Source organism: Brassica napus, chromosome C9 (genome assembly GCF_020379485.1).
Source record: "Brassica napus cultivar Da-Ae chromosome C9, Da-Ae, whole genome shotgun sequence".
NCBI lineage: Eukaryota > Viridiplantae > Streptophyta > Magnoliopsida > Brassicales > Brassicaceae > Brassica > Brassica napus.
This window is the reverse complement of record NC_063452.1, coordinates 52,028,083-52,043,202: the sequence shown is the minus strand read 5'-3', so window position 1 is coordinate 52,043,202 and position 15,120 is coordinate 52,028,083. Positions and strand designations below refer to the sequence as shown.

The window sequence follows — 15,120 nt, the reverse complement described above, 5'->3', positions numbered from 1 at the left end:
CCTTATCAATTTTCCTCTATAGCATTAAGAGTTACTACACTCCCATAAATCAATGCACGCACCCGCACGCATTTGACACAACCCATACTCCTACACTCATAGTTTTTTTTTTTTTTTTTTTTTTTTTTAAAGGACTTCCTACATTCATAGTTCAAATGGTTTTAGCCGTATTTTAGGACAATGACTTTTATCAGTTTATGAATGTAAGAACTTATTTCATTATCAGTTAACTTTCATAAAATACCAATTAATATCACTTGGCAGAATCCTTCTTATGTTCAAATATATTTTGGTAAATTTCTGGGAAAAACTTTGTCTGAATAAGAGCGAGTCAGCGAGAAAATTTACAACTTCCAAATTTTTTATTTTAAGATAAACTATCTACCTTTATCTTAGGAGTAGGATCTTTGTTTTATATACGTGCATGTATTTTTTTCCCTCTGGAGCAGTGGTTAGAAGTTGGTGATCCATCATTCTGTGACTGTATATTAAATCCATTGACAGAGCTTTTACTTGTGGAACTAAGAGAATCCAAAACAATATGCAATTTTTAATCTTAAAATACGCTTAAATTTAAGTTGCTGATGATATATGACCATGAGTCGTGACAATCAACTGTTTTGTCATTACTCCTGACCTAATTTTGGATAGTTTGCAAGTTAAGGTCATGTATAATTCAAGGTATGGCTTATATTTTGCAAAATATTAACTGCAGAAATTGCTTCACAAAAACTAAACAAGTAGGCTGTGTAAGGCATGCATTCATTGAATAATTTCCAACTACTTCAGCGGCCACGGCTTAAATCTTATTACAAGTTTCAGTCTATTTTTTCTTTCTTTCTTATTACAAGTTTTAATGAACGCTAGAGCAGTCATTTTCTTATGAAACAAAAAGTAGATGCATTCATGGAAGAATCAGATTGTGTTGGAACTCTTTTTCTTGGGAGGAAAAAGTACAGCCGGAAAAATATATCGAAAATTTTAAAAATCGTCTAACTGAAAATTCATACCTTCATCTTGTTGTTTGAACAAAAAAAATTGTCAAACATCATCAAGTAAATAATTTTGGGAAAACAAAATAACTGTAATAAATTATCAAAATATAAAGCCATATTTGGAAGATATGATGTAATTATTAGAAAAAACAATGTCATATATATATATTTGGATAAAAATGATTACAAAAGTACAATAAAGCATTTTATATTAATATTAATAATGTCAAAATTATAATGTTTTATTAATTTATTAAATTGTAAATTTTATTCACAACCAATAAATACTGATTTATTAAATTATTAGTTTCTTGAATATTAATTTATGAAAGTTGTATTTTAAGCGGCTGTAATCAAATCAAAACAAAATTTAGATGTACTAGCTAGTCAGTAGCATTAAATTAGGAAACAGAATAATGAACAATAGTAAAAGTCGTATCTGACCAATAAAAGAACACTAAAAAGTAAAAACATAAAAATCAAAGGTCAAATTTAACTTTGGTATAATCCCAAGTTTTCATAATTGACCAAACTACCCTTTACCCGTCCATCATCTAAAGAAGGTCAAAAACTCTCTCTCTCTCTCTCTCTCTCTCTCTGCGCAGACAAAGAAACTTTGGAGATGCTCTTAACACATGTCTACAGAAGATAAGACGTGAAGATTTTCTCCTCAAATTTTCAGACAAAAGCCCTTTTCAAAATTTTCGGTTTTTCGTTCATTTCTATAGATTTTGATTCCTGCAAGAAAAGAAATGGGAAGCAAATGGCGAAAAGCAAAGCTAGCTTTGGGTCTAAACTTGTGCCTTTACGTTCCTAAAACGCTCGAAGAGTCTTCTTCTCTCTCGAGAAGATCCAACGACGCCGTTTCGCTTTCTCCGGTAACGGTTCCAAGGCCCACGACGCCGACTCCGTCCTCCTCTGGTCTCCGATTGCCTAGGTCCATTAGCATATCCTCATCAAAGGTTTGTTTTTTCTTTTCTCCAGTCATCATTTTTAAGCGTTTCTGTTTACGTTCGATTACAAAGTTTAGATTTTTTTTTTGTGTTTGATTCTGTTTCATTTGATTTCATCTCTAAAGGGTTGAATTTTCCCAGTCAAATTTGTTTTGTTTATGCAAAATTTAAAAATAAAGTTGTGAAATTTCGATTTGTTCAAAACTTTGTATGGTTCAAAACTTTGTGATTTGGGTTAATACAGCAAATCCAAGTGCTAATCTTTCTTGGAAATCCAAAATTAATTTAAATTTACTTTTTAGTTGTTATTTTGTACTACTTTTTAATTGTTTAATCTTCAGTTAATCTCTTTTTTCTTAAAAGTGTTTGGATCTTCACGCACATCAAATGATCTTATTAGGAGTAGTTTTTTTTTTTTTTTAATTTGTGAGTTACAATAATAACTCATTTACTTTAAAACAAAATTATGAAAAACCAAGCAGTAAAATGGAAAATGTTCCATGTGATTAGATGTGGTCTTCAACTACTATGACCCTCATATGTTTGTGTTTATGAACTTAAAATCAGCTAATAGATTTTGTTGTGTTAGAGATTATTTACTAGAATTTGAAAATATTAACCATTCTGAAAACTATGAATGAAATAAAAACTTGCTTTTAAGGTTGAGTAATAATGTCTTGAGGGCTAATGGGGATATTAGTAGATAAAAATGTAGAATGATTAGTGAGATTAGAATTTGGTAAACGTCTTTCCTCCAAAACAAACTTTAACTTATAACAGGAATCATTATATCTTCATCAAAATTTTGACATGATAGCTGGCTTAAGATTGGATTCTATTTGTTCTGTCTTTGTCCCTGGTTTATAGTGCCTTCTGTCTCTTTCGTTCTTTCTCAATTTTTTTTAATTTTGTTTTAGAGTGTAATATTTCTTGGTATTGTTAAAGATGAGCAACTTGTTGTAATGTAATGGAATCACTATAGTGATAAAGTTTTTGGACAATAGTCAAGTGCACTTCAAGGACCAATCTTCTTTTTTGGTTGCTTTTTTTTGCATACAACTTTTCAATTATTGTTGATTGATACCCTTCTTAGAGTTTTAAATCTGCTGTTAACTATATATATTATCCTTAATCCACTTTAGCTTTTCTGTTCTTGATTTACATTTTTCTTAATCTTAGTTAACCAAAGTTGTACTTTAAAACTTCACCAAGATAATTCTTAGATTTAGCCATTAAATTACGTTACTGTTTACATAAGCATTTGGTTTATCTTTGTGAAGAAAAACTCAGACTAATTTGATACTCTTCTTCAAAATTTTAAAGCTTTCTTTAACTTTGCTTTGCAGTTACTTAATACTTTTCAACTTTCATCTTCATGGCGTTGAATATGCCTAAAAAGCTTTTAATTACTGATCTGGTTAAGTCTGTCCTTTAACTTTATAAAGCTGTGTCCTTTGCCCATTGTTCTTTTAACTGTTTGACCTCATAGATTCCGAATAAACTTTGATCAAGATTCCAATATCCATATTCTAACAAAAGAAACCAAGTTTTGTTTGGGTCGAATATTATTGAATGGTCAAACTTCTTATACCTAATTGTTAGACTAAACTCATTCTCTGAGACTTTTTTCCCCCGGTATTATATGGTAATGGAAGATTCCATCTTTTTTTTTTGGTTTGCTCTTCTTTTTATGCATCATTCAATAATAGAGGCTCATAGTAACAGAAACAAATGTGTCAGAGACTATGTCACAGACTCACTTATGTCAGGTTCCTTTGGATTCTTGTAATGACTTGTCTGTATTACGTGGAACCCATTTTCTTTCTCCTTAAAAGTTTCAATTTTTTCTTCAAACTAAGAAGACTCTTTATCCATAATCTGATTCTGCTTTGTTACATTGCAGAAAACATGTGCTATATGCTTGACGGCGATGAAAGCAGGACAAGGCCACGCAATCTTCACAGCGGAATGCTCTCATTCCTTTCATTTCCACTGCATCACCACCAACGTTCAACACGGCAACCAGATTTGCCCCGTTTGTCGCGCGAAATGGAACGAAGTCCCTCTTCAGATCCCTAACGCTAAGTCTAAACCGATAGTTAGACCAAGAGACGATGCGTGGATGACAATCCCACCGCGCAGGTCGTCTCTGATCCAACCTTCTCCGCGTCCTGAACGTCTAAGACCCGTCTCCATGATCTTCAACAACGAGCCTGCTGTTTTTAACGACGACGAGGCTCTGGAACTTCAAGACCGTCCTGCTGAATCAACCAAACCGGGTGGCGTCTCTGGGAAGCTGGAAGTTAAAACATATCCAGAGATCTCTGAAGTGGTGAGATCGGTTTCGTTCAAGGACTTCTCTGTACTGATCAACCTAAAAGCTCCTCCTGTTTCATCCTCTTCCTCTTCTTCTTCGTCCCGGGCCCCTGTTGATCTGGTCACGGTTCTTGATGTAAGCGGAAGCATGGCGGGAACGAAACTAGCTTTACTAAAACGAGCAATGGGGTTTGTGATTCAGAATCTTGGCCCGTTCGACCGTCTCTCAGTCATCTCCTTCTCCTCCACGGCACGCCGTAGCTTCCCTCTCCGTCTCATGACGGAGACAGGTAAGCAAGAGGCGTTACAAGCTGTTAACTCTTTAGTCTCAAACGGTGGGACTAACATTGCAGAGGGGTTAATGAAAGGCGCAAAGGTTTTGATCGAACGTAGATTCAAGAACTCTGTATCGAGCATCGTCCTCTTGTCAGACGGTCAGGATACATACACCATGACTAGCCCCACCGGTTCTAACACCAAAGGTGCTGATTACAAAACCTTGCTTCCTAAAGAAGTAAACCGGATCCCGGTTCACGCGTTCGGGTTCGGCGCTGACCACGACGCTTCCTTGATGCATTCCATTGCTGAAAACTCGGGAGGGACGTTTTCTTTCATAGAGTCCGAGACGGTTATACAAGACGCGTTTGCGCAGTGCATTGGTGGTCTTCTCAGCGTCATGGTTCAAGAGCTGCGCGTTAAGATCGAGTGTGTTCATCCTATGTTGAAGATTGGTTCGGTTAAAGCTGGAAGCTACCGGTTTGATTCGAGAACCGGTTCGATCGAAGTCGGTGATCTTTATGCAGAGGAGGAGAGGAACTTCTTGGTGAATCTTGATGTTCCCGTTCTCGATGGCGTTTTGGATACAATGTCGTTGCTCAAGGTTGGATGCGTTTACAGAGACCCCGTGACGAAAGAGACGGTTGATTTGAGTAATTCCGGCGAAGTGAAGATTCTCAGACCGGTGTTGGAAGGAAGACCTGTGGTGTCCGTTGAAGTTGATAGACAGAAAATTAGGTTGCGTGCGGCGGAAGCAATCTCCGAAGCTAGGGTTTTAGCTGAGCGGGGGGATTTAACCGGAGCTGTTTCGGTTTTAGAGACTTGTCGTGGGGTTTTGTCGGAGACTGTGTCGGGGAGAGCTGGAGATGCGTTGTGTGTGTCGCTGTGTGCAGAGCTGAAGGAGACGCAGGAGAGGATGGCGAGCCGTCAAGTGTACGAGAGTTCTGGCAGGGCTTACGTTCTCGCGGGGCTTAGCTCGCACTCGTGGCAGAGAGCCACGGCGAGAGGTGACATGAGTGATACTACGACGATGAGTTACCAGACGCAGTCGATGGTGGATATGGTGAATCTCTCTCAGACCATGACGTTTGGATGCCCTAGGGCTAGTTCTAATGGGAACTCGAGTTCGAATCCTAATCCAAGCCCCTCGGCTCGGAGGAAGCTCCGGCAAGCTCTCACTTTTCCGGCGAGGCCTAGAGCTAGGTGATTGCTGGAAGCTACTTGCTGACATTATGCATTTTTAAAATTTTCTTCGTTTTTTTTTTTCTTATGAAAATTTGTTTTGCAATTTGGGAGGGTAGTTTACGTTTAAGTTTTCAGTTTTGGGGGTATAAGTTGAATGATTAGCTTCTGGAGGGTTGAAACAAAAAGAAAACGGGACAAATGTGGAATCGGTGGTAAGAAAAATGTATTAGGTATATCGTATATATTGGCATTTTTAGTAAGAGTGACTTGTTTTTTTTTCCTCATTATAATTTATAATTTTGTTATTTTTCCTTAATGTTTTGGTGGGGGTATAAGCTTTTGTGAGTTGTGAATCTTGTGATTGTGGAGAAATGTTCTTTCATAAATATGCTAAAATTTAATATGCTTTTGCTAAATTCCCTTAGTACACCTTATTTTCCAAATGATGAACTATGTAAATAGTTTTCACGACTGTTATGTATTTCCTAATATTTTTCTTTGAGTTTATCACCTGTTAGGCTGTTATTAGTTTTATTAACAGATCGGTTTATCACTTCTAGTTATAAGAATGTGAATATGTATAGTTTCTAAGCTAAATAGAAAATGCATGTCTAGACTTACTACAGTATATAGTATCAACTTATAAGAAGTTGGTATTTCTAACAATATTTAACGTCCGCGTGTTGGTTAGTTGGGTACCAATTTACGTTTTCTGGTTAAAAACTTTTATGGGAAATTTCGTCGTCTTCAGCCATCAGAAAAATCATACTGACAAATTCAATTCAATTCAATTCAATTCAATTCGGCTCTTCTGTTATTTGTGTGTTAGCTAGCTTACACATACATATATTAAATCAATATATTCTTATCCATATACTTTTTTTTGGTCAACGTTTTTTTTTGTCAACTATTCTTAGGTTATGAATGGAAACCATAGTGCGGTGGGTATTTGGACTTGATGTGACTTAAAATTGTAAATGTCACCAATCAAGAGAAATGTAATATCAAGAGCGTTTTTTCATGAAATAACGCAGTTGAAAAAATATTTTTTTGTTTGTTCAGTTTCATGCAAATAACTCACTTTTCATATACTACTGCTAATATGGTGTGGTACATTCATATACTACTGCTAAATTCATATACTACGGCTAATATGGTGTGGTACGCACTAAATACCGCACTCTCTCTCTTGCTTAATAATAAAAATTGAGTTTTCATTTACTTATTTTACTAATAAAAGATATTATAATAACAATACGTACTTTCATCTTATGGTTATGTTTACTCCACATTTTTTGCATTGTATTTTTATGTCTTTACTTTTACCACTGAATAAATTTATTTTACAATATTAACTAAACTTTACTTCATTTTGTCTAGCACAAATATCAAAAGATACAAATATTAATCTTTGGGTATGACATTTGAAAAAAAATAAACACATTTATTTGGATTACACATTAAAATAAATAATTTTATAAAAAATATTTTAAACAATTAATTTTACATTATATTTTCTATCAAAACTGCGCTACTTTTTTTATTAAAACCCCACTACTTTTTTTTAATCAAAACTGCACTTATCCCGTAAACCGCACGAACCACAGTTGGACCGTACCGCACTTTAATTCCGTCCCGCTAATATTACCAAATCCGCGGTCACCATTCGGACCTTTAATATCTTATACATATATACAGTTTATGTTTCCATAATTTCACAAAAAGAAAATACATCTATATTCTCTACTAGAGCCGTGAGATCAGGGTCCGACTCAATGGTGTCATGGTTCTGGGGCAAAATAAAAATTTAATTTCCAAACTTATTTTTTTTTTTTTAAATTGATAGATATTTTTTTTCCAAAATACCAGTAGTAGTTTTGAAAATAAATCTGTGAAAGTAAAAAAAACTATTTTCATATAAAAAAGTTTGGCCCCTTTCCTTATTTTTAATATAAAAATGCATGTATTTTTTTTAAAAAAATTGGCTCCCTATCTATTAAGAAATAGGTGGACAACAGATTGGACCCGGAGCGGTCGCATCGCTTGTCCCCATATCTAAGCCGGCCTTGCGTGCGATCAATGCTTTGAGAAAAAAAATACTGGCTCACGCTTTTTTCACATGAATTTTTTTAAAGATCTCAACATTTATTTTTACTTTATTTAAATAGTTGGCCAAATATATTTTACTTTTATATTTAAATTAATACACTAATTATTAATTATCTATATTTATTTAGTTTAATCCGTTTTACATCATATTTATTTCATAATATTTGATTATTAAATTCATTTATTATCTAGTTTTATTTCCTTGTATTTTGACGATTTTTTGCTGTTTTTTCCTACATTTTTATCAAATATGTTTTCTTAATATTTTACTTTTATATTTTTTATATTAGTTTATTACTATAACTTTACATCTACATTGTATATATATTTTTTGATTAACATATATAAATGATGAGGATGTTCACAATCACCTATATAGTTTATATTTAACTTTTACTATTATAGTTTTGTCTATTATATATAAATTTGGTAGAATATATTCTTATTTGTAGATTAATTATATTTTCAGAAACATTCTTTATCTTCTGGAAATACATGTTTTTACAAACAATTTGTGTTAGCTGAGTTAATTCAGTTGTTACGACTCGCGTTAAGAAATTACATTACCACCGGACCGGCCAACGATATCAGCTTAAATCTACCTCAACAACCAAACAGCCGAGGTTGAAGTTGATATTGTTGGCTGGACATGAAGTAATGAATTTTTTTTACATTACATATATACTATTAGTAGTACTAGTGGTCTATATTAAACATAATATTCAAGTAATACTAGATGTTCTATATTAATAAATACATCTATTTAACTAATGGTCTATATTAATAAACACATCTATTAATAAATACATCTATAGATTTGTGTTCTTAATAAATAGATCTATTTAACCAGTGCCGTGCCACAGTATGAAAAAAAGAAACTTTCGCTTATGGCAGCAAAATATTTTTTAAATTGAGGGATCATCTATTACTAATTTACTATGAGAGGCATAAAGTTATAAGAATTTAAACTACACGATGAAAGCAGTATAATAGTTAGGAACTTAGGATTTGAACATGGGCTTATAAAAATATGGGTTTCCTAAGCATGCACACAATTATTAATTGCTAAAGAGTAATTAGATGTTGGATTACAATTTTTAATGCATTTTTGAGATATTTGAAAACAAAGTTGATAAATTTTATCTTTTGTTCGATTATGGCATAAAAATAAGTAGTTTAATCATCTTATCTTAAAAAAATAGTTATAAATTTTAATAATAAATACTTGATTAATATTTTGTTTGTTAGTTTAAATTATTATAATTTCTTCTCTATCATAATGTATATTATTATTTTTGTTATAGAGATTTTTATGACTCGCTTCGGGGAACCAAAAATGCTCGCACGGCTCTGTATTTAACTAATAAAATTTAAGAAACATAATTTGTATTCTTAATTTTTTTTTTTTTTTTTACTACAAGACATTTACAGACTCATATTGACTCTGCAAACCGATTTGGTAACTCCGCATCCATGTGAACGACGAAAGACGGTTGCTTCCTAGCACTGCGTGCTAAGCTATCCGCCCGTTGATTCTCCATCCGAGGTACATGAACAATATCTGAGTTGAGGAAGCTTCTCCGAAGAAATTTGATATCTTCCAGATAACTTTCGAAAGCTGGTCATTCTTCTGGTTCCGAAACCATCTTCACCAACTGAGAACAATCTGTTGCAAACGTAAACTATCGTAAGTTCTTCGTACATTCCATTGCCCAAATCAAAGCCTCCACCTCCGAGTGAAGAGGTGAAAGACATGCCCTTACATTCCTTGCTCCTAGTAAGCCATCAAAGCCCGATAATGTACTGTACCATCCATGTCCCGAAATAAATTCCTTCTCTTTCTACGAACCATCTATAAAACACCATCGTCCTGAAGTTACCAATGGGGGTATGGGCTGTGCCTGTCGCTCCCTCTGCTGATCAGTGACTACTTGTGCTTCAGCCCAAAGTGATGATTCTAATTCTGCTAATTGAAGTGTATCCCTGAGATCAATATCCAAATTACTAAATACTTTATTGTTCCGGTCTTTCCATATATACCATAATATCCATGCAAATTGGTGGTCATCCATCTTTGGATTGACTCTCCAAAAAAGATGATCCATGTTACCAAAAATAGAAGAGGTACGAAAAATATCGGGATTCGATGGTATTTTAGATAATGCTCATACTTGACGTGCTGGGGGACATTCAAAAAACACATGGTTTATTGTTTTCTCCGGATATCCACATCGAGCACAGCCTATATCTCCTTGTATTCCTCTCACACTAAGGTTCTTTAGTACCGCAATACAACCTGAAAGGAGTTGCCATAAAAAGTGTTTTATCTTTGGCGGGCACCGCACTTCCCAACAGAATGCTTTTAGTATATCTACTGTTGGTCCATAAAAAGCAGGTGGTTTTTCCTTGTTAGGATAGACCCGTTCCACTCTATATCCTGATTTGACCGAATATTTTCCATTGCTAGTAAAATGCCATCCATTCTTATCTTCCATCTGATGTCTGCTTAACGGAATACTTGCAATGATTTTTACATCATGAGGATCCACCAAAGCCCCTATTGTCTCAAGGTTCCAAGTTCGGGATTCCGAGTTAATGAAAGAATCCACTGTGAGATCCGGGTAACTATTTTGAAGGTTTTTGTTTGCTTGTCTCGGGCGAGTGGCTGGGATCCAAGGATCATTCCATACCAAAATAGATGAACCTGTACCCACCCTTTTACTTAGTCCTTTACAAACCAGAGATTTAGCAGATATAATACTTCTCCAGCCATATGACGGAGAGTAAGATCGGATCGGTTCTAGGGGTGAAGCATTCCTTTTTTTTTTTGATCAAAAGGGGTGAAGCATTCCTATAATACCGTCCTTTAAAGATTCTAGAAAAAAGAGTATTTGGCTTTTCGATCAGCCTCCACAGTTGCTTTCCAAGCATTACCGTGTTTAAATCCATAAGATCCTTAAAACCTAGTCCACCATCGTCTTTAGGTACACATAACTTGTCCCATGATTTCCAGTGCATGCCTTTAGTACTTCCTCATGGACTCCACCAAAACTGAGCTACCGCACTCGTTAGCTTTTTCACTGTAGTTTTTGGTAATCGATAGACCGACATCACATGGTTTGGTAGAGCCGTGACCACCGATTTAATAATAACCTCTTTCCCTCATTTAGTAAATAATCGAAAGGTCCATCCACTGACCCTATTATTCAAGCGATTTTGAACAAAACCAAACACCTGTACCTTAGATCCCCCAAGACTTTCGGGCAACCCTAAATAAGATCTCATTCCTCCTAAATTCTGGATTCCCAAAATGTCTCTCAATTCTTGACGGCTGGATTCTTCGATCTTATGTCCAAATTGAATTGAAGATTTCTGAAAATTAATTTGTTGCCCTGAAACAGCCTCATACTCCTTTAAAATTCTGAGAATGGTTTGACACTCTTCTTTATTTGTCTTACAAAAGAAAAGGCTATCATCAGCAAATAACAAATGAGAGATTGCCGGACAAGCCCTTGCAACCTTCATACCGGTTAATTGTTTCACCCTCTCCACCTTCTTGATATTCACAATTAAGGCCTCAGTATACATAATAAATAAATAAGGAGACAAAGGATCTCCTTGACGTAAGCCCCGCTGGGGAATTATAAGACTTCGCGGCTGACCATTGAGGAGTACCCTATATTGAACCGAAGAAATACATCACATCATTAAATTGATCCAGCGAGGATCAAATCCCATTTTGTGAAGAAGAGCCTCAATAAAATTCCACTCTATTCTATCATACGCCTTGCTCATATCCGTTTTGATCGCCATAAACTTGTTCTGGCATGACTTATTGGTTCTCAGTCCGTGGAATATTTCATGCGCTATAAGAATATTATCCGATATTAACCGTCCTTCCACAAACGCCGATTGTGTCTCAGATATTACTCGTGGGAGGCAAATCTTTAGTCTTTGATACACAAGACTTTTGAGATAATCTTGTAACCCACATTACATAGACTTATCGGCCGTAGTTCTGTCATCCTTGTAGGTCTCTCTATTTTCGGGATCATACAAATATTAGCAATATTTAACCGTGGATCCAAAATTCCTGTAACCAAAAAATTATTCACCATTTCCACCACATCCTTCTTGATAACATGCCAGGAATGCTGAAAAAAACAAGGCTGTCATTCTATCCGGCCCTGGTGCTTTCTCCGGATGCATCATGAATAGAGCCTGTCGGACCTCTTCCTCTGTTGCTGTTCTCAAAAGGACTTGATTCATTTGGGGAGAAATAGACGGAACTATCTCACCCAGAAAATTATCAAAATCCGTTGGAGTGGTGGTACTAAAGAGACCATCAAAATAATCAACCGCCACCTTCTCAATTTCATTTTCCTATGTTATCCAATTACCTAATTCATCATGAAATCCCACTATTTTATTGCGTACCTACACTGCTTTGTTAGGGCATGGTAAAATTTGGTATTAAGATCCCCAGATGAGTGCCACATATTTCGGCTTTTCTGATGCCAATATTCCTCTTCATCCTTATAAGCCTCTTGTAACTTCTTGGAGACCTCAAGAATCTCCTCTTGTGATCTACTATTATCTGCTTGAACTTCCTCAAGTGCAAGTTGAAGATCCTGAATTTTGTCCTTCCCATATGGTTGATTGTCTTTTCGCCACGATGAAATTTTATGACGACAATTATTTATTTTTGTAACAAAATCTTCTATCTGTCCTTCCTGGTTTTCTGTCCAGCCTGCCACAATTGACTCCATAAGCCCCTCCTGTCCAATCCATCTCTTATCAAATCTGAACTGTCCCTTTTTTTTTCCTTGATACAGTATCCTCCAAAAAAGCTATCACTGGACGGTGATCAGAACCCACAATCCTCAAATATTTTGTGTAGGAACATGGGAAAAGCGTATGATATTCCTCATTTGCCAATGCCCGATCCAGTCTACATCTAATCATTACTGTCATTTTTCTTTTACCCCTCCTTCCTTATCATGACCATTTATTACCTCGAGCCGGAAACTCTAATAGTCCACTGTTCCTTATCATATTGTCAAATATTTTCTGTTCTTAATAAATAGATCTATGTTCATGTTCTTAATAAATACATCTATTTAACTAATAATATTTAAAAAAATAATAAATAGATCTATATTCATGTTCTTAATAAATACATACATGCTCTTAAGAAATAACTACAATGAATTCATGGGTTTTTTTAGCAACAATGAATTCATGTTCTTAATAAACACATCTATGTTCTTAATATTGAAATCAAATTTAATAAAAATTGCATTGTAATTTTAAAATGATAATCTTTATGTAATAAGAAAAATGACAAAGTTTTACTTCGCATGGAACAGAAAATATTCAGTTATAAATATAAAATAACAAAATAAATTAATACTTTATTTCAAATTTGAAACTAGATTGTGATCCATGCTTCGAAAGCGCAGATTTTTCCGGGTTAGTAACAATGTTTGATATAAATTAGTATTTTTGTTTTGATGTACATGATTAAGTTACAAATCGTATTATATGGAAGAAGTAAATGATTTTTTGTTTTAAATTACATAGTTTATTAGTTAATTTTATTTGATATTCTACCCAGTTCAATATTTGGTTGGACTAAGTATATCCCGACTCTGATTCAAGTCACTCGAATTAACAACAAAAAAAAGAATTATTTTCCACTTAAATTAATAAACATCTTATATAAATATTATCGTCGGCATTTTGTCTAGTTTATATTAACATAAGTTTTTAGTATACTACGGATCCAAGACGAAAGAACCATCTTTTTCTACTTAAACATCAAATCCAATTATAGATTTCGGCCTTGTTAGCCCATGATTATATGAATCCATTTGTGGGCCACCGACGGTGAATTATTTTGTGGTTTGAATTGAGGAAGATACAAGGGGATGTATTCAACCGAGAGTTCAGATGATTTGTATTAAAATGACAAATTTACTGTTATGAAACATGAATTTTAAAAATTCATTTAAAATCCACTGTTATTGAATTTGACATTTCTTAAAGTACTCTGAAATCCATTGTTATTGAAAATATTTTAAGTTGTGGATTTTTAGGAGGGTGTATTCAATCTAAAATTTGAGGTGATTTAATTTTTAATGAGGTTTTTAGATGATTTTAAGGAATTGCAGAGAATAAAATGATTTTTGTTAAACTATTCTAGAATATCACCTAAAACCATGGGATTTGGGTTTTGATTTTTTTAACTAAGAAACTCCACCCAAACACTTTAAAATCACTTGAAAACTTGAAAACTCCACAACTTAAAATATTTTCAATAACAGTGGATTTCAGAGTATTTTATAAAATGTCAAGTTCAATAACACTAGATTTTAAATGAGTTTTTAAAATTCATGTTTCAATAACAGTGGATTTGTCATTTTGACACAAATCACCTAAAACTCTCAATTGAATACATCTCCCTTAAAGTTTTCAGGTGATTTTAGAGTGTTTGGATAGGATTTCTTAGTTAAAAAAATTAAAACTCAAATCTCAAAGTTTTAGGTGATATTCTAGAGTAGTTTAACAAAAATCACTTAAATCTCCGCAACTTATTGAAATCATCTAAAACTCCATTAAAAATCAAATCACATCAAATGATTTCATAACGAATATCTGAGATAGAGAGAAATTTTACGATGATATAGCGTATATATCAATTGCTAAAAAATGAATATTTATTTTTATTTTTATTTTTTAAATGGGTTAAGATCTACCCGAGGGTGGAGAAACTTAACCAGATGCATTCAAAGACCCGAAGGTTAATCGCATCTTTGTCAGAGGAGATGCCAATCATCTCTCATTTCAAAGAAGACAACATATGTGAGATATTTTCAAAAATATAAAAAAGGTTTTAGATATTTTCTTTATCAATTTTAATCCTCAAATAGATATTATGTATGTTCCAGTTTATTTATATTTTTTCAGTAATTATAAAACAAAATAGACAATTTCGAACATATAACTATTTAAATAAAAATAAGTAACATCTCTAAAAATAAAACAGTACAGACCGAAACTAAAAATCGACATACCTAGTTTTAAATATGAAATCAACTCACATACTCACATACCTAGTATTTTTTTGTGTTACAAAGTAAAAGTTGACAAAAATCATCATCATGAAAAATATCACGAGACGTCCTAAATAACTTTCTTCTGTTCAACACAACTGTATACGTAACTATTCGTATATTCTTTTCCGCGAATATCATTAAATTTGTTTGGTATTTAAAAACTGAGGA

The 15,120-nt window shown here is 33.9% G+C and overlaps 1 protein-coding gene and 1 non-coding gene across 2 annotated transcripts; one reads left to right on the top strand and one right to left on the bottom strand.

Moving 5' to 3' along the window:
• The first annotated feature begins 1,551 nt into the window (after positions 1-1,551).
• LOC106421333 (E3 ubiquitin-protein ligase WAV3-like) lies at positions 1,552-6,036 on the top strand. The gene is made up of 2 exons (XM_048767334.1): positions 1,552-1,957; positions 3,852-6,036. The coding sequence occupies exons 1-2, from the start codon at positions 1,748-1,750 to the stop codon at positions 5,745-5,747; spliced, it is 2,106 nt and encodes a 701-aa protein (XP_048623291.1). The 5' UTR covers positions 1,552-1,747; the 3' UTR covers positions 5,748-6,036.
• An 8,536-nt stretch (positions 6,037-14,572) lies between these two features.
• Positions 14,573-14,691, bottom strand: LOC125593747. The gene has a single exon (XR_007329641.1). It is a non-coding gene; the product is annotated as a U6atac minor spliceosomal RNA (small nuclear RNA).
• Between the last annotated feature and the right edge of the window lie 429 nt (positions 14,692-15,120).

Coding starts and splice junctions, on each gene's coding strand:
- LOC106421333 (XM_048767334.1), top strand. CDS start 1,748: ATGGGAAGCAAATGGCGAAAAGCAAAGCTAGCTTTGGGTCTAAACTTG. Junction 1,958..3,851: donor TTAGCATATCCTCATCAAAG/GTTTGTTTTTTC, acceptor GTTACATTGCAG/AAAACATGTGCTATATGCTT.